The sequence below is a fragment of the Trichechus manatus genome, unplaced genomic scaffold (assembly GCF_000243295.1).
Source record: "Trichechus manatus latirostris isolate Lorelei unplaced genomic scaffold, TriManLat1.0 scaffold00010, whole genome shotgun sequence".
NCBI classification, from domain to species: domain Eukaryota; kingdom Metazoa; phylum Chordata; class Mammalia; order Sirenia; family Trichechidae; genus Trichechus; species Trichechus manatus.
The window spans coordinates 1,971,609-1,993,370 of NW_004443946.1; the positions used below are offsets into that span (position 1 = coordinate 1,971,609).

Below are 21,762 nucleotides of genomic sequence, written 5' to 3' on the forward strand. Positions count from 1 at the left end.
CCTTCTCATCTCACCTCTGGACAGAAGCTGCCCATTTAGTTTCATGTATCTACCTGAGCTAAGAAGCACACTCTTCACAAGTATCATTTTATGTCCCACTGTCCAGTCCAATCTTTATCTGAAGAGTTGGCCTCAGGAATTGTTTTAGTTCTGGACTGACAGAGAGTCTGGGGGTTCCTCCAGGCTCAGTCAGACAATTAAATCTGTTTTTTTTTTACTAGAATTTGAGTTCTGCACCCCACCTTTCTCCTGCTCCATCAGGGACTTTCTGTTGTATTCTCTGTCAAGGTGGTCACTGGTGGTAGCCAGGTACCATCTAGTTCTTCTGGTCTCAGGCTGATGAAGTCTCTGGTTTATGTGGCCCTTTGTCTCTCTTGGACTAATACCTTCCTTGTGTCTTTGGTGTTCTTCATTCTCCTTTACTCCAGGTGGTTGGGACCAATTGATGCATCTTAGAAGGCCGCTTGCTAGCTTTTAAGACCCCAGACACCACTCATCAAAACAGGATGCAGAACATTTTCTTAATAAACTTTGTTATGTCAATTGACCTAGATGTCCCCTGAAAGCATGATCCCCAGACCCCTGCCCCTGCTACTCTGTCCCTCGAATTGTTTGATTGTATTCAGGAAACTTCTTAGCTTTGGTTTAGTCCAGTTGTGCTGATTTCCCCTGTAGTGTAGCAGCCAAGCTCTTAACCACTGTGCCACCAAGGCTCCCATTTAAGAAGAGAGGCTATAAAAAGAACAGCATACATAAAATGAGATTCTGGGTCCACTGTGTCAATAGCAGTTACCAGTAAACGCTTGCAGTGGTCAACTTAAAAATTCCTGTGATCAGAGTGTATGTAGAAGTCCAAGGCTTCAAACAGTTTCTTTTTTTTAAACATAAATTTCACTAGATTAAAGGTAAAGTACTCACATTCCACTATAGTTACTTACACTGATTTGTAGCTATTGATCCCTTATATAACTTTCACAATAAGTAGATCTTTTATGATGTTTAAAAAACAAAACCAAAAAAACCAGCTTTAAAGAATTTCAGATGAATACCTAAAACTACTGTGTTTAAAACAGGCTTTATATTTCCCCAAAACCTCTAGTATCTTCTACTAAGCAGGTGTTCAAAGCATTTATAAATACTTAAGATACTGCTAAGTTTATGAGTTAGTGATCTTTTACGTACTTTTCTCTCTTCCGTGTGTGAATGTGTGTGCGTGTGTGTATGTGTGCATGGTCTCTCATACTGTTTTTTTCTTACTTGCTTATCTTCAAGATAAGCTATAATGCCTTGCTTTGCCTTCAAGACTTGCATTTCTGTAAAAGGTGGCATGACTTTGCAGTGGTGGTTCTGACTTCTATAATAGTGTTTCTCATCCTTGCTGCTTTTTGATAAATAAAGCATAAAACCCTTTGGTGAGGCAGTCCTTCCACTGAGAGTCACTGTTTTGGCATAGCCTCCTAGCCAAAAAGTTTTCTTGGCTCTTGTTTTTGTACATTTTATTACAACCATCAATAAACACTTCATTTTCAAACATAAAGCTATAATACTAAATATGCTTTTTCCAATTACACACGCCACTCTTCACTCCCTTCTGCCAAACCTTAAGAATCATTATTCAGTGAGCCTGCACCTCATCAATCATTGAAATATGCTTCACAAACTAAAGCACAAACTCCCAAGTGTCCACAATGAGGAAAGGTGCCCAGGATAACAATTATGATCACTGGAGGACATTCAAGGGCCAAGTTAATCATGGAGGCTGAAGGGGATATTTTTCTCCAAAAGTCTGTCTCAAGCCAACACTAATGAGCAGTTTAACAGATAACTCTTTTTTTCAAAAAGTTTTTATTATAGAAATGTTCAAACATAATAGTTGGACAGACAGATAAAAGCAGACAGAATGGTATAATGAGCCCCATGTACCCATCACCTAGTTTCAATAATTATCAACTTATGGTCAATCTTGCTTCATCTATATATATCTCACTCTCTCCTCTATTATTTTTATGCAAAACCCAAACATCACCTTATTTCATCCATAAATATTTCAATATGTTATCTCTACCAGATGCAGCCTGGAAGTGCTCAATTATCCATGCTAAGAAATTTGGAAGACAGCTACCTGGCCAACTGACTAGAAGAGATCCATATTTATGCCTATTCCAAAGAAAGGTGATCCAACAGAATGTAGAAATTTTCAAATAATATTAATATGACATGCAAGTAAAATTTTGCTGAAGATCATTCAAAAGTGTTTGTAGCAGTACATCAACAGGGAACTGCCAGAAATTCAAGCCGGACTCAGAAGAGGATGTGGGACAAGGGTTATCACTGCTGATGTCAGATGGATCTTGGCTGAAAGCAAAGAATACCGAAAAGATGTTTACCTGTGTTTTATTGACTATGCAAAGGCTTTCGACTGTGTGGATCATACCAAATCATGGATAACACTGCGAAAAATGGGAATTCCAGGATACTTAACTGTGCTCATGAGGAATCTGTACATAGATCAAGAGGCAGTCATTCAAACAGAACAAGGGGATACTGTGTGGTTTAATATCAGGAAAGGTGTGCGTCAGGGTTGTATCCTTTCACCATACTTATTCACTCTGTATGCTGAGCAAGTCATCCCAGAAGCTGGACTATATGAAGAACGGGGCATCAGGACTGGAGGAAGACTCATTAATAACCTGAGAAATGCAGATGACACAACCCTGCTTGCTGAAAATGAAGAGGACTTGAAGCACTTAGTGGCACCATGGTTAAGCGTTCGGTTGCTAACCAAAAGTTCAGCAGTTTGAATCCATCAGCTGCTCCTTAGAAACCCTACAGGGCAGTTCTACTCTGTCCTATAGGGTCACTATGAGTCAGAATTGACTCAATGGCAATGGGTTTTTGGGATGAAGATCAAAGACTACAGCCTTCAGTATAGGTTACACCTCAACATAAAGAAAACAAAAATCCTTACAACTGGACCAATAAGCAACATCATGATAAATGGAGAAAAGACTGAAGTTGTCATGGATTTCAGCTTCCTTGGATCCAGGATCAACTCCCATGGAAGCAGCAATTAAGAAATCAAACAATGCATTGCACTGGGCAAATCTACTGCAAAGACCTCTTGGTAGAGTGTTAAAAAGCAAAGATGTCACTTTAAGGACTAAGATGCACCTGACCCAAGCCATGGTGTTTTCAGTCACCTCATAAGCATGCAAAAGCTGGGCAAAGAATAAGGAAGATCGAAGAATTGACGCCTTTGAATTACGATGTTGGTGAAGAATACTGAATATACCATGGACTGCTAGAAGAACAAACAAATCTATCTTGGAAGAAGTACAGCCAGAATGCTCCTTAGAAGCAAGGATGGTGAGACTTCTTCTCTCATACCTTTGGACACGTTATCAGGAGGGACCAGTCCCTGGAGAAGGACATCATGCTTGGTAAAGTTGAGGGTCAGAGCAAAAGAGGAAGATCCTCGAGGAGATGGACTGACACGGTGGCAGCAACAATGGGCTCAAGCATAACAACAATTGTAAGGATGGCACAGGACTGGGCAGTGTTTCATTCCGTTGTACATAGGGTCGCTATGAGTCAGAACCGACTTGACGGCACCTAACAACAACAACAACGACATCGCCAAAATGCCTCTTTAAAAACACACACAACCACAATACCATCATCATAACTAAAAAAAATTAACAATAAATTTTTATATTATCAAATATTTACTACAATACTTTTAGGAGAAAATCTTCAGGACCTAGGGCTAGGTGAAGAGTTGACACCAAAAGCACTACCTATAAAAGAAAGAAAAATCGTAAACTGTACTTCATTAAAATTATTACTTTTGTTCTTCAAAAGACTCTGTTAAGAGCATGAAAAGACAATCAACCTACTGGAAGAATATATTTGTAAATCACATATCTAACAACTGACTCATATCTGGAATATATAAAGAATTTTCAAAACAATCCAATTAGAAAAAAGGCAAAAGATAGATATTTCTTGAAAGAGGATACGTGGATGACAAATAAGCACATGAAAAGATGTTCAACATCATTAGGCATTAAAGAAATGTAAATTCAAAGCACAATGAGGTATCACTACACACCTATCAAAATGGCTAAAATGATAAAAAATGGTAACACCAACTACTAGCGAGCATGAGGAGAAACTGGATCGCTAATAAACCCAAATGAAACCTGCCGCCCTCAAGTCGATTCCAACTCATAGCGACCCTATAGGACAGAACAGAACTGCCCCATAGGGTTTCCAAGCAGCAGCTGGCTGGTGGATTTGAACTGCAGACCTTTTGGTTAGCAGCCAGACTAACAACCGCTGTGCCACCAGGGCTCCAGTACATTGCTATAAAATAGTACAGCCACTGTGGAAAAAGAATATGTCATTTTCTAATCAAACTAACCATATGTTTACCATAAGACCCACCAGTTGCTCTTTTGGACATTTATCCCAGAGAAAAGGAAACTATGATTACACAAGAATGTACCCAATGTTCATAGTAGCTTTATTCATAATAGCCAAAAACTGGAAATAATCCAGATGTTTTTCAATGAGTGAATGGTTAGATAAACTTTGGTACATACATACCATGGAATAGTACTCAGCAACACAAAGGAATGAACTATTGATACAACCACCTGGGTAATCTCAAGGAGACTATGCTAAATGAAAACAGCCAGTCTCAAGAGATAACATATTGTGTGATTCCACTTATTCTCAAAATGACAAAATTAAAGAAATGAACAGATTAGTGGCTGTGAAGAGATGAGTGTGAATATAAAGGGGTAGCACATGTAGTAACGGAACATTTTTGTATCTTAATTGTGAGGGGGTTACACAAATCTACACATTTGATTAAACTGCATAGAAGTACACATACACACACACGTGCACAAATGAGTACATGTAAAACTGGTGAAATCTAAACAAGGTCTGTGGTTTGTACCAATGTCAACTTCCTAGTTTTCATATTGTACTATAGTTATGTAAACTATTACTTATGGGGAAAATTGAATGAAGGATACAGGGGACCTCTCTGTACTTTTTTTTTTTTTCTTCAAATTTCTATGGATCTATAATTATTTCAAAATAAAAAGTAAAAGCAAAACCCTTCACTAACCCTATTCTTAAGAAACCTTCCAAAAGAATTGTCTACATCACCTACAATTAATCACAAATCCTATTACCCCACTAATACACAGCAGCCAGAATCAACTTCTGAAACATCAACATTTAAGCATTCCCTTTCTTAAAGCCCTTTAATAGCTCCCATTGCTCTCAGAATAAATTTCAATGTCTGGTTAAAATAGAATAAAAACTCTGCTGTGATGCAGCCCCTCTCCAGCCTCATTCCACATCATCTATTACACTAAGCTCCAGTCATATTCATATTGCCCATCTTCTAGTCCTCGAATTAGCAGAGAGCTTTCTAGCCTTAATGCCCTTGCACAAATCATTTCTCTAAAGAGGGCAAACGGTAATTTCAAATGTGACTTCCAACTTCACACCACAGGACATCGAATTCTGCAGTTGCTTCTCACAGGGGCAACCCTACGCACTGTGCACTAGGAACTGGCTAATTTAAGACCGGTTCCAGATCTTCCAAGCAACACCAGGGATGCCAGCTAATAAACAGCATTATTTATTAATTGCTTACAGCGTGTTGAGTCATTTCATTCTCAAAACCACCACCTACGGGAGAGAATAGGATCCTATTCACAACTGAGCCTTTAAGGAGGTTAAAGTAGACCGCTCAAAGTTAAGCTTCAAGTGGAGAGTTTGTATTCAAACTCAGAATTGTTCTTGACCTCGCAACACTGCCTCTATTCTTTTTCCTTTGGCCCACAAATACAATGAATGCAACCTGCAAGTAGTTCCTGGGATCCTAGGTTGGAGCCTGGGCTCCATAGGGCCCTGACCTTTGATTCACGGGACAAGGAGTACGAGCAAGACCATCGGTCCTGCACAGGCCACCTCTGAGCGCAGAAGCAGCAAAGGCGGCGGGCGCCGGCCAGCGGCCACTCACCTAGTGCTGGCGCTGCGGCCACAGCGACAGACTCTGCGCAGCAGCCAGGGCCTCCCTCGCGAGAGCCCGCACGCTGCGGGGAAGTCCCCGCCGGCCAGCCCGCAGGCACCGCCCAAGTAGCGCAGTGTCCGCAACATCGCGCACACCCCCAGCCCTTTCTCACCCACCAGAAGCGGCCACTTGAGCCCGACACTGACCCGGTCGCCGCGCCTATCCACGTCGGGGCCAATGAGGCGCGCGCCTTTGCCTCACGTGGTAGAGGTAGGCGACGACCAATGGACGCGCGCGGCTGAGGGCGAAAGGCAGGCCGGCGCCGCCGTAGATGCGGGGGACGCTCGCTCGCTCCCTCCCTCCGTCTCTCCGACGCTGTGAGTAGGAGGGGTAGGCCCCGAGCGACGCGGGGCTCGGGTCGTGCTTATGGTCTGCCCTTTCCGGTCTCCCATCGCCGGGCCGATCGAAAACCTGGGCTGCCAAGCCGCCCGTCTTCGATTTTCACCGCCGAGCGGACTGAAGGCCGCGGGAGAAAGTCTCGGCGTGATGACGGCAAGAACTCTCGTTTGGGCGGGCCCAGCGGCCCCCTGTCCTTTCCTCCATCTAGGTGCCGCCCCGCTCGGCCGCGCCAGCGGCCCGGTCCAACCCGGTCTCCTCCGAAGGGGCGCTCCCTGTCCGGCTCTTGCTGTGGCTCAGAACGGAGGCGCTTTTTTTGTCGTGGCAACGCCTGCTAGCCTGAAGTGTTATGAGCTTCTTTTGATGGGGTTCCTGAGGGTGTCATTCATTCAATCATTTATTCGTCCTATAAATATCAAGCCGCTCTTCTCCACCGGGCACTGGGGTACTCGGTGACCAGACAGCTCGGTCTCCGCCATATTTTAGCAATCTGTGTCCTCTTCTTAAATAGTGGACCGAGGTACAGTTTCAGATATGTTATATGGGCTTGGAACCAGCGACTCCCCTGAGCAAGTCACTTCACCTCTGTTTCCTTGTCTGTAAAATGAAGAGGTGAGCTCAGTAATCTCTAAAGGCCCTTCTAGCTGTAAAATTATGTGATTCTCTATCCCCCTGCCAGTTTAATTCTTAACCTTACCCGTTCTCTGTGCTTGAAGGCAGTTTTTAATTTTTAGAGCAGAGCAGTGGAACAAAACAAAAATAGAATGATAGAACTTTATTGCTGGAAGGACTTTACTGGCCTGTTTGAATCTTGGCACGTATTCTCTTGGTGACTTTGGGAAGTCATTTCATCTCTCCCTCAGACTCTCCTCTGAACCAAGAGTAGTAGCAATGTCTTCCTCAGAGGGCTGTTGAGATAGATTACACGAGATAAGGCTTGTCAGGTGTTTAACACAGTGAAGCCCTGGGTGAATGATGGTCTTTATGATGTTTAAATAATTCTACAGGCTGGACAATTGTACAAATTTTGCTTTATTTGTGGAAGCAATGTAAAATGTTACCTGCTTGCTCCGTTACAAATGAGAAAATAGAGATGGTTATTTTTTAAATTAAACTTTCATTTTGAGACAATAGTAGATTCACATCCAGTTGTAAGAAATGAGATCCTGTGTACCCTCTACCCAGTCTTCCCAATGATAACATCGTGTAGTAGTGCAATATCATGACCAGAATCCTATACAATCCACTGGTCTTATTTAGATTTTCCAGTTTTACTTGTACTCATGTGTATAGTTAGTTCTAAACAATTTTTATCACGTGTAGGTTCATGCATTCACTGCCACAGTAAGATTCTGCATAGTCCCATCACTGTAAGGATCCGTCTTCCCCTTTTGTAACCACGCTCACCTCCCTCTCAAATGCTCCCTCTCCCCTCTAGCCCTGGCAACCACTATCTGTTCTCCATTTCTGTAATTTTGCAATTTCAGGAATGTTATATGAATGGGTTCATACAGCATGTAACATTTAGGGGTTGATTTTTTCCACTGAGAATAATTCTCTGGAGATTCATCCAGGTGGTTGTGTGTATCAACAGTTTGTTCCTTTGTATTGCTGAGTACTGTTCAGAGTTTGTCTAACCATTCACCCATTGAAATTTAGCTGAGTTGTTTCCAGTTTTTGGCTATTAGGAGTAAAGCTACTGTGGACATTTCATGTACAGGTTTTTGTGTGAAGATAAGTTTCCATTTCTCTGGGATAAATGCCTAAGACTGCAATTGTTGTGGGTCATATGGTAAGCGCGTGTTTAGTTTTGTAAGAAACTGCTGTGCTCTTTTCCAGAATGGCTGTAACATTGTACGTTCCCTCTAGGAATGTATGAATGATACAGTTTCTGCTCATCCTCGCTAGCATTTGAGATTGTCATTATTTTTCATTTTAACCATTCTGATAGATGTGGAGTGGAGATGTTTATTTTTTGGTTTGCACAGGAGATAGGTGATTTGTTGCTAGGTTGAATATAGAATTATACATCTTAATGGACTGTGGTCAGACTTTCATGGGTTAGCTAGGCCCATAGTAGTGATTTTTTCATGACGGTGTGGTTTTGAGTATGTGTTTCTTAGTATAGGAAGGATGAAAAAACTCACAGTACACATGTTCTTTTTATAAATATTTTTCTGTTTACAGTCCTAGCGCACCCCACCTCCATTTGGCTGTACATTAGGTTGTTTCAATTAAGTAGTTTCAAATCAAGAGTCCACCTTGCTTTCATATCCTCTGTACTGCCTTGTGGTTAGAGACATTTGTACTCCTGACACCACCCTCCTCAGCTGAGAATTCATGTTTACCCTCTTCCATCTGGGACAGACTTTATGAGAAATTAGTTCAGTGACTGCCATGTGACCTTGGCCTAGGAACCACTTTTGCGACCTTTGCTTCCAATTCCTAATGAATAGCTCTGTTGGTCTATTTCATCAGACTGTACGCATCCTACACACCTTAGGAATAAGAACTGGCATGAATAATGGGTGATTTGTGGTTGGATGGGGGAATAATTTGGAAAAAAAAAAAAAAAACTATTCTGATGCCAACCCACTCCTCTCTCCACATTTTAGTGCCCTCAAGAACTAGTGCACTAGTTCAATCTTTTTTGACAACTACCAAGTTTAAAAGGTACACAGTTTCTTAGCCATCACTCTGAATCACCTGCCTAAGTAATTGCATTTAATATGTAAAATAGGAGTTTCCACTTTAAAAAACTGATTGTTTTTTATGCAAACAGAAAAACTATGAATCAAACCTATTCAGAAAACACTTTGTATAATATCCTATTTTGAATAATACATTAGTGGTCTGGCCTTGATGCCACAAACAACTGAAACTTAGAAAGTTTGTTACAAACTTGTGGATCTAAGCCATGTTGTGACAGTAAGAAGTTTATTTTAGTTTAGTTTAAATAATGTTAATTACTGGATTATTTATGGCAGCAGTAAATTAGTAGTGGTTATTTTTCAACCAAGGAGTCCTGGTGGTTCAGTGGTTAAAGCCCTTGGCTGCTAACCGAAAGGTCTGTGGTTTGAACTCACCAACCACTCAGTGGGAGGAAGATGTGGCAGTCTGCTTCCATAAAGATCACAGCCTTGGAAACCTGTGGGGCACTTCTACTGTGTCCCGTAGGGCCGCTATGAGTCAGAATTGACTTGACAGAAGTGGGTTTGGTTATTTTTAAAATTTTTCAACCTGCTTTTAATTGATTTTTTTTTTAATTCATTCAAGCTAAATTGACTAATTTACCACTAGAGGTCTCCTGTTTCCCTATAGAAAACAAGCCCAGAGGCAGCTGCTTGAACTCAAGTAGGAATAATTTCCAAAAAGTCAATTACCAAAGTGGTAGTTGAGAATGTAAAAACTCACCAATTTGTTTTTTTACCTTTATTGCCAAACATAAATTAATTTCCATGTTTAAATTATTTTAAATATAACATCTAGTGATTTTAGAGGTCACAACTGAAGTAAATTTGGTCTTTCTTTTTAGCTAAATTGTAAGGTGAGCCAAAATGAATCAAGTAAAAGTACTTCAATTTTAACAGACCACTCTAATTTACATGCTTAATAACAGTTCCCCTGGTTATTGTCTTTCTTCATGGAAATATGTCAACAATTGAAGACTTCTAGCTTAACACATATTAAACCTGGTGCTTAGAAAAATAGAAATGAATAAAATATGATGCTTGGTCTTAGTTTTTCTCTGCATACTTTTAACTTCCTAACTGGAAACTTTTAATCATCCTTTAAGACCCATCTCAAAAGACAGCTCCAGGGTGAAGCATTCCTCTCACTCCCTTCTCTAAGCTCTCAAGAAACTTGTTCATACCTCAATTTAGATACCATGTTACACAGTTATTTATCTGTTTTATATGTTGTCTGTCTTCATTATACATTTAATGAGGGCAGGAACCATGTCTGTCTGTCCCCTTTGTTGTTTTGTTTTTTGTCTTCCTGTTGTATATCCTGCACTAAATGTAGCAGACATTCAATAGCTATTTAGTGAGTGAGTGAATGAATGAATGAATGGAGATGGCATTTGAGTGAGGTCTTGAGGTTGGCTAAGATTTCCACAGAATTGCTGGGGGAGGTCAAGTAGAAGGAAAAGCCTGAGAAGGCACCAGAAAGCCCAGATTTGGCAACCACTGGAGTTAATAGAAGGACCCTTGGTGGTGCAGTGGTTAAACTGCTTGGCTGCTAACCAAAAGGTCAATGGTTTGAACCCACCAGCAGCTCTGTGGGAGAAAGATGCGGCAGTCTGCTTTCGTCAAGATTTACAGCCTTGGAAACCCTACGGGGCATTCCTTTAGGGTTGCTGTGAGTCGGGATCAACTCGACAGCAGTTGGTTTGGAGTTAACAGAGGTGAGCACAGGTGGAGAGAAATTTAGGGAAAAGCTAGAAAAGTTTGAGAACTTCAGAGGAGGTAGTGGGGAAGAGGTTTGCAGTAATGAAGGGGGGTGATGGTGGAAAAGGGATGAAGAGCATAGTAGGTAATCCCAGAGTTTTGTCCTCAGGCCTCAACTCTTACTGTTCCACAACCTCAGCATCCTCAGTCACTTCCTCAGCTCTAAGGTGGTTTCCACTGAGGCCTCTTTCTAGTCCTCATCTCTCTCTTGAGTTCTAGAACTATCCAATGATTGAGGAAAGAGCCTTGGACTAGTAAGAGAACTGGGTTCAGGTTTCAGTGCTGCCACTAATTAAACATGAGACATTGGGCAAGTCCCTTTAAACAAATGCATATTAATACCCCACCTTGTTCCAGAAAGGATTTAGGGCGTCGGCAAGTTACTTAATATCAGGGCTTCAGTTTCCTTGTTTCTAAATGAGAGGTTCGGTCTAGGTGATCTAAGTCCCTTCCGGCTCTAACATTTTGTGACTTGCTTGATTTGTCAGTGATTCCAGTGATTTGTCATCTCCACTTACAAGTCCTGTTAACACTTTATATTCAGAATATGAAAAATGGAACACACAACCCTGCCCTTTTGGCCTTGATTTCTGTTAAGGCATCACCAGTGATCCAGGACCAAAAACTTAGTGTCATCTTCAACTCTTCTGGCACTTGCCCCTGTGCCTTACTTATAGTCATATGGACTCTAACTCCATAATGTCACTCTTATCCCCCTCCCCTTGGCCCCTTTTGTATGGCAGCTTGTAGTTCAAACCCTTGTTGGCTTTCTGTCTGCCCCATTCATTTGGCCCTCAGTTGTAATACTGCTGTATGGGTGATATTCTTAAAGCATAGTTCTAACAATGCCAATACTGTTCTAAAACCTCAGTGACTTCCAACTGCCTGCAGAATACAGTCCATGTTCCCTGGCTGAGCATGCGAGACCCTTTATGACCTAACTCTGCAAATCATCTGCCTCTCTTCTCATGACTAGCATGTGCTAACCAAACTGAACTACAACATGCCTTAAAGGTTCCTGGCTCAGCCCATAATCTGAGATACCCTTTCCTAACATCTTTGTCTGTTAAAATCCTCTCTGTCCTTATATATTAACTCTTTTGAAACTTTTATCAGGTTTTGTCATTTATTTTTAGTTATTTATAGCTGGTATTAGTCCATTCCACCCTGCATTAGATTGTTGGTGCTTCGAAAGCAGAGACCAAGTTTCCTTTATCTTTGTTTTCCCCTACACCTGGCACACTACTAGAGAAACATGAATTGAGATAGATTGGGATGCAGTTCAAAAATCACTTTGTCAACTCATCGATTTTTAGAGCTGGAAACCATCTGAACAAATCACTTCATATAACAAATGAGAAAACCAAGGGCTAGTGGGATAAAGTTACTGGTCCATTGTTTCCCAGCTTCCCCTACACAGTTCTTTCTTTACACTGCTCTGGTGATGCTACTTGCAGCCTCGTCATAGCTCAATCTGTTTTCATGTCTCATCTCCCTTCCTGAGTGTAAGCATCTTAAGACCTGAACTATGGCTTGCTGGTATCTGTATCACTGGGTGTTCATAAAATGATTGCTAAGTTGAAATGATGTTTAGAGCTCAGCTTAGGATATTTATTAGAGATGGGAAAGAATTCAGTTACTGGAGTGACTCCAAATTGGTAACCTCTCTCTGTGACCATGGTGTGCAGCTTTGTGGAGGGTCAGAGAGAGGGAGAAGCTTGGGAATGGAGCAGACCTCAACACATTGCTTCTTAGGTGATTTTAGTTTGTGATTTTGATACTGGAAGTTAAAGACTGGGAGTGGAGCTGGTTTTAGCAAATTTGTAGTTGCACTGCTTGATGGGACACTAGGTGGCGACACTGCAGAAGGCTCCAGTTGAGGATTGGACAATGGAACTTAATATTAAGGCTGGAAAGAACCTTGGTGTTGTTAGTTGCCGTAGACTTGATTCTCACTCATGGCGACCCCTATGTGTGCAGAGTAGAACTGCTCCGGAAGGTTTTCAAGGCTGTGACCTCTCAGAAGCAGATCGCCAGGCCTGTCTTCGAAGGCATCTCTGGGTGAATTCGAACCACCAACCTTCTGGCTAGTACTAGTCCAGTGCTTAACTGAACTTTAGAGTCTGTGCAGTCCAACCCCTCCTTTTTGCAGCAAAAGAAACTAAGAACCAGAGACGGGAATAACTTGCTCAATAATTGTTGAGTGACGAGTCATCACCTTTATCAGCATGAAAGCATTGACTCTGAAGTTGTGAAGTAAGTTACTAAATGTATGGGACTCTGATTGCCAGCTGATGATCTAATATGAGTACTGTTTTGTATGTTTAGATCAAATGATGCTGTTTGGAAAAATCTCCTGGCAGTTCTGCGGCTTAAAGAAACTCCCATGGTCATGTGACTCCAGGTCCTTCTGGGGCTGGTTGAATGCAGTATTTAATAAGTAAGTTACTCCAACTAAAGTGAAGAAATGTGGGGATTATTACAGCTAGATGAGTTCCCCATAGCTAATTTGATTTTCTCTTGTATTTTAAATATTTTTGAATAGTATTGCAGTATGATCCTAATTTTGTTTAAAAACAAATAAAACATACATACAAACATGGAAAAAGACCAGAAAAATAGATTCCAAAATATTAACCATGGCTGTTTGGTTTACAAGATTTCAGTGATTTTTCTTACTTTTCCTTTTCAATGATTTATAAAGTTTCTAAAACAAACATTGAATACATTTGTAACCAGAAAAGTTTAATAAGTGTAATTTTCAAATATTTTATTCTCTGGCTTCTTTTTTTTCCCAATGTATTTAATTTTTTTTTTTTTAACTGTGCTAAAAATATATATAACAAAACATTTGCCCATGCAACATTTTTACATGTACAAGTCAGTGACTTTGATTACATTCATCATGTGCAGCCATCACCAGTATCCTTTTCCAAATTATTCCACTACCATGAACAGAAACTCAGTGCCCCCAAGCAGTGACCACCCCTCCTCCCTCCGGTATAACCACTAATAACCCTTGGTCTCTCTATACTTGCCAATTCTAGATATTTCATATAAGTGGCATCATACAATATTTGTCCTTTGGTGACATAAGCATAATGTTTTCAAGGTTTATCCATGTTGTAGCCTTTATCAGGACTTCATTTCTCTTCATGGCTGAATAATATTCCATTGTTTGCATATACCACATTTTGTTTAGCCATTCATCTGTTGGTGGACATTTATGTTGTTTCCACATTTTGGCTGTTGTGAATAGTGCTGCTATGAACACTGGTGCACACATTTCTATGGCTTCTTAAGGAATATACAAGCCATTTGAATACCACCAAGTCAACTCAAATTTTTAAAAAGTTAGTGGGTAGCAAGTTTAGAAATATCAGCTTGAGACTGATGAAACTAACCTCTCATTGTTGCTTAATATAGTATTATGACCATTAACTAGAGAAAAAGGAGTATGTAGAAATTAATAAATATCACTTGGTAAGATTAATTTGAATTTAGGTTCAAAATTATTCCCTCTTTAATCGTTTATCAGTAATTTAAAAGATAACCAAGTGTAGTCATTTATTCAATACATAGTTAACTGAGCACTTCCTGTTGTCAAGCACTGTGCTGCGCAGGCATCAGTGAAGGCTCATGTGTGCCTGATGATCTCATATAAAAATAATATGCTTTGATAGAGTTCACTTGGAAACAAAAGCAAACCATGTAGAGCCATAGTATTTTTTTTTTTGGCATGGATATCACTAATATTACTTATCATCCTTCTCAGTCATTTGAAATAAAATGTTGGTGTTCTGCATGTATGTTGGAGAATATAGGTAGGATAAGAAGCTAATGATTATAGTAAAAGCATATCTACTTTTGTTCTCTTGCCAACAGAGTAGATTATGAACGCATCAGGGATGTTGGCCCAGACAGGGCAGCATCTGAGTGGCTGCTGCGCTGTGGGGCCATGGTGCGGTACCACGGCCAGGAGAGGTGGCAGAAGGACTACAACAACCTCCCAACAGGCCCTCTGGACAAATACAAGATTCAAGCAATCGACGCCACCAACTCTTGTATCATGAACATTGGATTTGATCACATGGGTAACCACCCTATCATTTTGTTTATGTGATTTGCAGTGATCATTTTGCTGCAGTTGGCACACTATTACAGTCATAGGTCCATTTTTGCCCATTTCAGTACAGTCCAGTTTGTTTCTTCCTACGTTTGATATTTTCAGATTAAATAGAGGTTGCAAACATCTTCTTCTCCTTCCTTTCTTCACTAAGCTTGTCTCTACAGAGCTTTATTTTGTGGTTTATCTTAAAATTCAAGGCCTTTGATACTTTTTTCAAACTGCTGCCACTGAGAAACCTTCAATAATATAGGAATAATTATATCTGCATAGCTCCCCTTGGGTGGGCATTTCTTTCGTCGGATGCATGGACATCTGACTGCAGAATGGCTCTGTCCGTCAGCACAACCTGTATAGTAAATACCTTGTCTAGTTAGTAGGGTGACCAGTGGTCCAGGTTTTCCAAGGAAATGGGACTTTCAGTGCTAAAACCAGGACTGCCTTGGGCAAACCAAGGCAGTCAGTGATCCTAAGGGTAAACCAAATTCTTAAACTGCATCTTTTTTCCTCCAGAGGGCCTACAGCACGTTGAAAAAATAAAATTATGCAAGTGTCATTATATCGAGGATACCTGTTTAGAGAGGCTTGGTCAATTGGAAAATTTACAAAAAAGCATTTTGGAAATGGAAATAATTTCCTGTGGGAATGTCACAGAAAAAGGCATCATTGCTTTGCATCACTTAAGGTAGGTGGTCAAAAATGGAAACCTAATAATGATGTTAAGGTGAGTAAATAATCAGAATTTAAAATAGTTGAGGGTGGTGTTATTTTATTAGTTTTGAAAAATATAATTTAAGAAAATGACTTAACTTTCATCTATAATGTTTTAAGACAGCCAAAATGATAAGCCTTAATACATTAAGGTACTATTGCATTTTTTAGGGGGCATTTTTTAAAAAAAATTAAATCCACATGAAGCATCTAGCGTAGTGCTGCCATAGTAAACCCTGAATAAGCATTAGCTATATGGCTCCTCTCCAGCCTTCAGTATAGATTACACGTTAACATAAAGAAAACAAAAATCTTCACAACTGGACCAATAAGCAACATCATGATAAACAAAGAAAACATTGACAACGTCAAAAATTTCATTTTACTTGCAGCCACAATAAATACTCAATGGAAACAGTGTCAGGAAATCAGACAACATATTGCATTGGGCAAATCTACTGCAAAAGACCTCTTTAAGGTGTTAAAAAACAAAGATGTCACCTGGAGGACTAAGGTGTGCCTGACCCAAGCCATGGTATTTTCATTCACCTCATATGCATTTGAAAGCTGGACAATAAGGAAGACTGAAGAAGAATTGATGCATTTGAATTATGGTGTTGGCGAAAATATTGAATATACCATGGACTGCCACAAGAAAGAACACATCTGTCTTGGAAGAAGTACAGCCAGAATGCTCCTTAGAAGCCAGGATGGAAAGACTTTATCTCACGTACTTTGTACATGTTATCAGGAGGGACCAGTCCCTGCAGAAGAACATCATGCTTGGTAGAGGGTCAGCAAAAAAGAAGAAGACCCTCAATGAGATGGACTGACACAGTGGCTGCAACAGTGGTTTCAAACATAGCAGTGATTGTGAGGATGGTGCAGGACTAGACAGTGTTTCATTCTGTTGTACGTAGGGTCTCTGAGTCGGAACTGACTTGACAGCACCTGACAACAGCAACAACTCCATTTTTTAAAGCGGTTTTTCCAGTGTCTTGGTATTCATGTGACATTTGGTATATACTCATTAGTATTTAACACTGCAATTGATTGAGGGCAAACCTTGAAATAGTCACCTTTCTTCCACTGTGGTCTAGAACACTGCCTGACATATCATACATTTCAAAAGCACACATCCGTTGGTCAGGAAAGCTGTTCTAGGTCTGCCTCTACCACCAACCAGACACAGGTGATAGCCTGGAGCAAGTCACCGAATCCCAAATAAAAAACCAGATACTATTAGCAAGGAATTTTTAATTCTAAAATTGCCAAATTCTGAGTCTTATCAGAATGATGGAGAATGAAAATTTGTTTAACCAAACCCCTATTTTAGAGATCCCACCATTAAAATTCTGAATCTAGTTAATGTACTTCTGCCTTAATCCGTAATGGATCTGCCAATAACTTCAGTATCATGGAAACATTGAGACATTTTATACATTAGGACCAAAAATACTAGATTGTTCATCTCTTAAACGTTAGTTGAGGCTTCTTGGCTTCATCTTCTAATAGAAACAAATTCCTTTAAGAACCTTCCTAATTTTTCCCTTTTTGGGTTAAGATTCAGATTTCATATTTCACAAGCAAAGGACTTCTATGCCATAATATACATATAGTATTTGGAAAGATTCAGCTAGAAATACTGATGTAATTCAGAGTAACTAAATTTTCCACAGCCTGGCGTAGTTCCTAGCATGAATTTCATTTAAAGTAGTACTCAAAGAGCACTGTTCAGATAGTCAGTCAGTTTGAAGGTCCAGGGTGACATAAACATATTCTGGGTGTAGTTTTTCCCTAAAAGTCAATACATCAAGTTATTTTTAATGCTATAATAGTAAGGCCAGATGAAATGATTTTTTTTTTCTTTCTCTATTTACAGAAACCTCAACTATTTGTTGTTATCTGACCTTCCTGGAGTAAGAGAAAAAGAAAAGATTGTCCAAGCCTTTCAGATATCACTGCCTTCTCTGAAGCTAAAATTAGACTTGAAGTAAAAAAAGAAAAAAATAGTAATAATCAACAAGTGTCTTATTTCATTGTAAAGAATCATTTGAAATTGTTAATTCTAAACAGCAGCAAATATCATGTAATTGTTAATAGAACTGTAAGGATGTCAGGTCATGGCATTTTAGAAGGGGAAAGGGCATGCTGAGTCCATATGTAGAAAATAGATGTGACTCACTATAGTTACTAACTTGGAAGTGAGAATTGATGTACATTAAATCATTTTAAGAAAAATGCACAGCACGTTGCATTTAAATTCTAATATATTCCTCAGATAATAATATAGCTATTTCTGGATATAGTGATACAGAAGTCTCCAAAGTGATTTGAATGTCTAACACAGATATTCTGTATTGTATTATATGAACAGTAATTTATATTACATTTTACTATAACTTTAAAGTTACTGAAGCATGTTACTATAAATGCACAATTGTGAAAACGTGAAGCTGAATTACAGATTCACTGATGATGGAATCAGTTGTGCAGAGTTGTCAGTGGTTACTGAGGCATGCCTTTCATACTGCATCCTGGCATTTGCACGTATGTCTCATGATCCTGGTTTCCTGTTTTCTTTATATCATACACCCTTTCTCAGAATGAATAATTTCTGATTAATTTGTCTATTTTGTAAGCTTAGGCTAGGGTTTTATTAAAACTGAACATAGATACTTGACTGAATTTAAAAAGTTTTGCTGATTGAACAGGGATACAAAGGGAAACAATTGTAAAGATAAAAACCAGCATAGCTACACTTACTTTTTCTTAAATTAAAAAATTGCTTTAAACAGGAAATTTTAACATGTCAATTAGAAGCTAATTTTTCTTCCTTCATATATTCTTGGATACTATCTCCTATCAGCTCAAGAGACATCAAAATGAATGGAAACACATAATTTATATCTAGAATACAAGAATAAAGAATATTAATAGGTAAAATAGGTCTTTATTTTGACCTGCTTGAAGTGGCCCTGATTTGATTATTGTTAGTAACTGCTGACTTGTTTATGGATGTCTGTATGTTGGTTTGAACATTAAGATGATGAATATAACTTTGACTGGAAATGCTTTTAAAATAAACAACACTTTCTATGATACAGCTTTCAGGTAGAAACAAATTTTAGGTGCATTTAAAAACCAATTTATGTAAATAGCACATAACATAAATGGTTTCCTTTTTACTAATATAATTGCTAACGTCTTTCACTAGAAAAAAATCAGAATAGTAAATTAAAAAAACAAGGATGTAGAAGTTTCATGTGACACAGTGGTGATTCCAGGCTGAGGAAAGGATTACAGACATGGTGAAATACAAGCATAAATTTAATAGAACTCATTAGAAAAAGATGAGCCCTTTTTCTCACGTTTCTGTTTCATTTCTGTGTGACCAGGCAACTGGTTCACCTCAGTTTAGTCTAGAGCTATTCTTTCTGAGTAGTTTTCTATAAAACTATTGGATTAACTAGGTAGTTATAGTCATCTGCCTCCGTCAAGTGCATTTTCTTAGGTTAAGGAAGCACACACAAACTATTCACAGAAGTTGGATGTCCTTCCTTTTCATTGGAATCAAAGCTACAAAATAAGAATGGGATGATACTGGAACTGTTACATAGCCCACTATCAGCTCTATGCAAGAAGCTACATACATCAGGAAGCCTTAGAATGTCATTAAACTGGCTGGGGTGGCTAAGATAATAGAGCAGATGCCAGAATGTAGTGGATCACGTAGCAGTAGATGAATGGGATAAAATGCTCTCATGAAGAAAATTCACATAGCAATAAACTGAGAATGCAGAAGAAATGTTTTTAAAATATAGTAAAATACCATTTTGAAAACTGTGGCTGAGAACTGCTAGAAAATAGTAACAGCACATTAACCAAAAATGGTGTTGAGCTGCAAGAAACAGACACAGGCTTCACATTGTTCTTGTCTATAGGGGACAAGGATGAAAAAGCTTTTTGAATAGGAGCAGTGGGCCAAGGCAAAACAAACAATATGCCATCATTTTAAGTCTCACTGTACAAAGATAGGAATCTTCAGTTGTATCATTTTGGATTACTTATTATTTATTCCCGTTGCTGTTGAGTCGATTCCAACTCATAGCGACCCTGTAGGACAGAGTAGAACTGCCCCATTTGGTGGTTATATATTAGTTAATAGGTTAGTATATATACACACGCATATATATGTATATAATGTATGTGTGCATACACATACATTCACATGTAAATAGATGTTTCAGGGAAAACAAGTTTATAATGTAAAGCTTTTCCATTATGCAAGTAAAATCTCAAAAGCAGTTTCTTCCAAAACCCAGATCACTATTTACAGTCCTACCTGTAGCTCAGTCTCCAGGCCTGAGGCTGAGCTGGAGAGAATGCAGTACTACTAATCATTTTCAGGGTGGTGGGTTCAGTTCCTATGAAGATTGTAGTTCTTGTTCTACCCTTTGACCACCTTAGTCAGCTGCCAAGCATCATGTCATTGGTTGCAAGGGGAATCGGGTGAACATGTGCACATAGATTTTTGTAAATCCATCTTGTTAGCATGCTTTACTGAAGGTAAAGACAAAAGTATAAGAAATGTCTATAAAGATTAAATATATAAGCATATAACAGTATTTTTATAATCATTTTAAATATTTTTAACATCTGATTCAAAAAATATTTTAGAATATATAAATCAGGAGACAGCAAGTAGGAAATAGAACTTAACATTTTGATTTCAAGAACTAAAACTCTCCTTTACTATGATACTGAGACAATCTGGATGCAGGAGAATAGGAGGATTCAAGGCAACAGAGATACAAGGAAATACATTATGGGCATTCTGTAGTATTTTTAACTTGTCACATATGGTACAAATTGAAGCAAAAATCTTTTTGACATCATGTAATTTTGCGAGAGGAATGTGCAGTAGATACAGTTTATGTTCTCTCTATAAGCTTGGCTGCTTGAATACAACAAAAATACAGGTGAAACTCCAAACAAGTTTTCCTTTCTGTCCAGGACACTATCATCAAGCATGGAAGACTGGATCTGTAATTTCTTGCCAAGTGTTCCCCCTGCCCCACCCTAGTTAATTGCTTGTGTTTTCTCCTGATGTATATTGTGGTGGCTTCCAGTTAAAACCTTCATTTTCAAATGTATACTTTCTTGTTTTAATCAATTAAAATTATTCATCAATTCCCTCTACCATCAACCTCCTAGCTCCTTAAATATTTGGAAAACGGTAGTTAAGTTTCTTGGTATTACAGTAGTACTTTTTATTATCCAAAGCTGGAAGGATGCTGCTGCTGGTTAGCTGGGGTAAACACTGCAACTGAAAATACAAAACACAGAATTAGACTCAACAGTGTCATGCATTTTATTTCATTACTGAGAATACATCACAAAAGAGGTAATTGGGTAATTAACATTTTCTGCACAAAAATATTTTTTCTGCAGAATCTAGGACCTGAGTGAGGACAAAAATGTTTATATTTGGTTTTTGCTTTTCCTTTTAAATGCTTATTTTATATTAAAAACCAAAACATGCACATTAAAGAAAATTTGGAGAGTATGAGAAAGGAAAAATCTGCATGTAAACATTTTTAGAAAAAGCATAGAATCATAGGAGTGGAGAGTTTGCAGGCACCCTAGGAATCATCTAATCCCAACTCTTTGACTTACAGCAGAGAAAACTGATGTCCAGATACGTAGGGGATTTTTACACTTTCTTAGTTTAAAAAGGCAAAACGATTCCCTCTGTGCTGCCAGAAAATGTTTGAATTCATTGTCAATGTCCAATGAAAAGGAGAGCACACCTGTATTTTTTGTATTGCTTTAGGTATCTGAAAAGGAGGGTACTTTTAAACAGTGGACTAAAAGCAATACATACACCTATTAGTGCAGTCCCCCTACTCTTTCAAGTAGAGAGATCTCCATCAAGACACTTTACTCTTGAACATAAAGTAACAGCAAGATAAGAGGTAACTGAGGAAAAGTCTATTTCCAGCCTGTTTTGCTACTTGGGTCATATAGAGAATAAAATA

At 39.0% G+C, this 21,762-nt stretch overlaps 3 protein-coding genes across 4 annotated transcripts in view; 1 reads left to right on the top strand and 2 right to left on the bottom strand.

Annotated features, from left to right (window-relative positions):
* The window catches only part of L2HGDH (L-2-hydroxyglutarate dehydrogenase), a 45,395-nt gene extending 39,172 nt beyond the window's left edge, over positions 1-6,223 (bottom strand). For both annotated transcript variants that reach the window (XM_023726160.1, XM_023726159.1), the window contains exon 1: positions 6,047-6,223. In XM_023726160.1, the coding sequence (XP_023581928.1) occupies positions 6,047-6,183 (137 nt within the window). In that variant the 5' untranslated portion in view covers positions 6,184-6,223. The remainder of the gene's footprint in view (positions 1-6,046) is intronic.
* A 1-nt stretch (position 6,224) lies between these two features.
* Positions 6,225-20,832, top strand: DMAC2L (distal membrane arm assembly component 2 like). The gene is made up of 5 exons (XM_004370846.3): positions 6,225-6,414; positions 13,213-13,324; positions 14,770-14,978; positions 15,524-15,695; positions 17,604-20,832. The coding sequence occupies exons 1-5, from the start codon at positions 6,369-6,371 to the stop codon at positions 17,716-17,718; spliced, it is 654 nt and encodes a 217-aa protein (XP_004370903.2). The 5' UTR covers positions 6,225-6,368; the 3' UTR covers positions 17,719-20,832.
* Positions 20,833-20,929: 97 nt separating this feature from the next.
* CDKL1 (cyclin dependent kinase like 1) overlaps positions 20,930-21,762 on the bottom strand; it is a 68,981-nt gene continuing 68,148 nt past the window's right edge. Inside the window, exon 10 of the mRNA XM_023726161.1 lies at positions 20,930-21,050. Coding sequence (XP_023581929.1) covers positions 20,943-21,050 — 108 coding nt within the window. The 3' untranslated portion in view covers positions 20,930-20,942. The remainder of the gene's footprint in view (positions 21,051-21,762) is intronic.

Excerpts from the sequence above, each read along its gene's own strand:
- DMAC2L (XM_004370846.3), top strand. The coding sequence starts at position 6,369 with ATGCGGGGGACGCTCGCTCGCTCCCTCCCTCCGTCTCTCCGACGCT. Across the intron at positions 14,979-15,523 it reads CATTGGATTTGATCACATGG|AGGGCCTACAGCACGTTGAA; the intron begins GTAACCACCCTA and ends TTTTTCCTCCAG. Across the intron at positions 15,696-17,603 it reads ATTGCTTTGCATCACTTAAG|AAACCTCAACTATTTGTTGT; the intron begins GTAGGTGGTCAA and ends CTCTATTTACAG.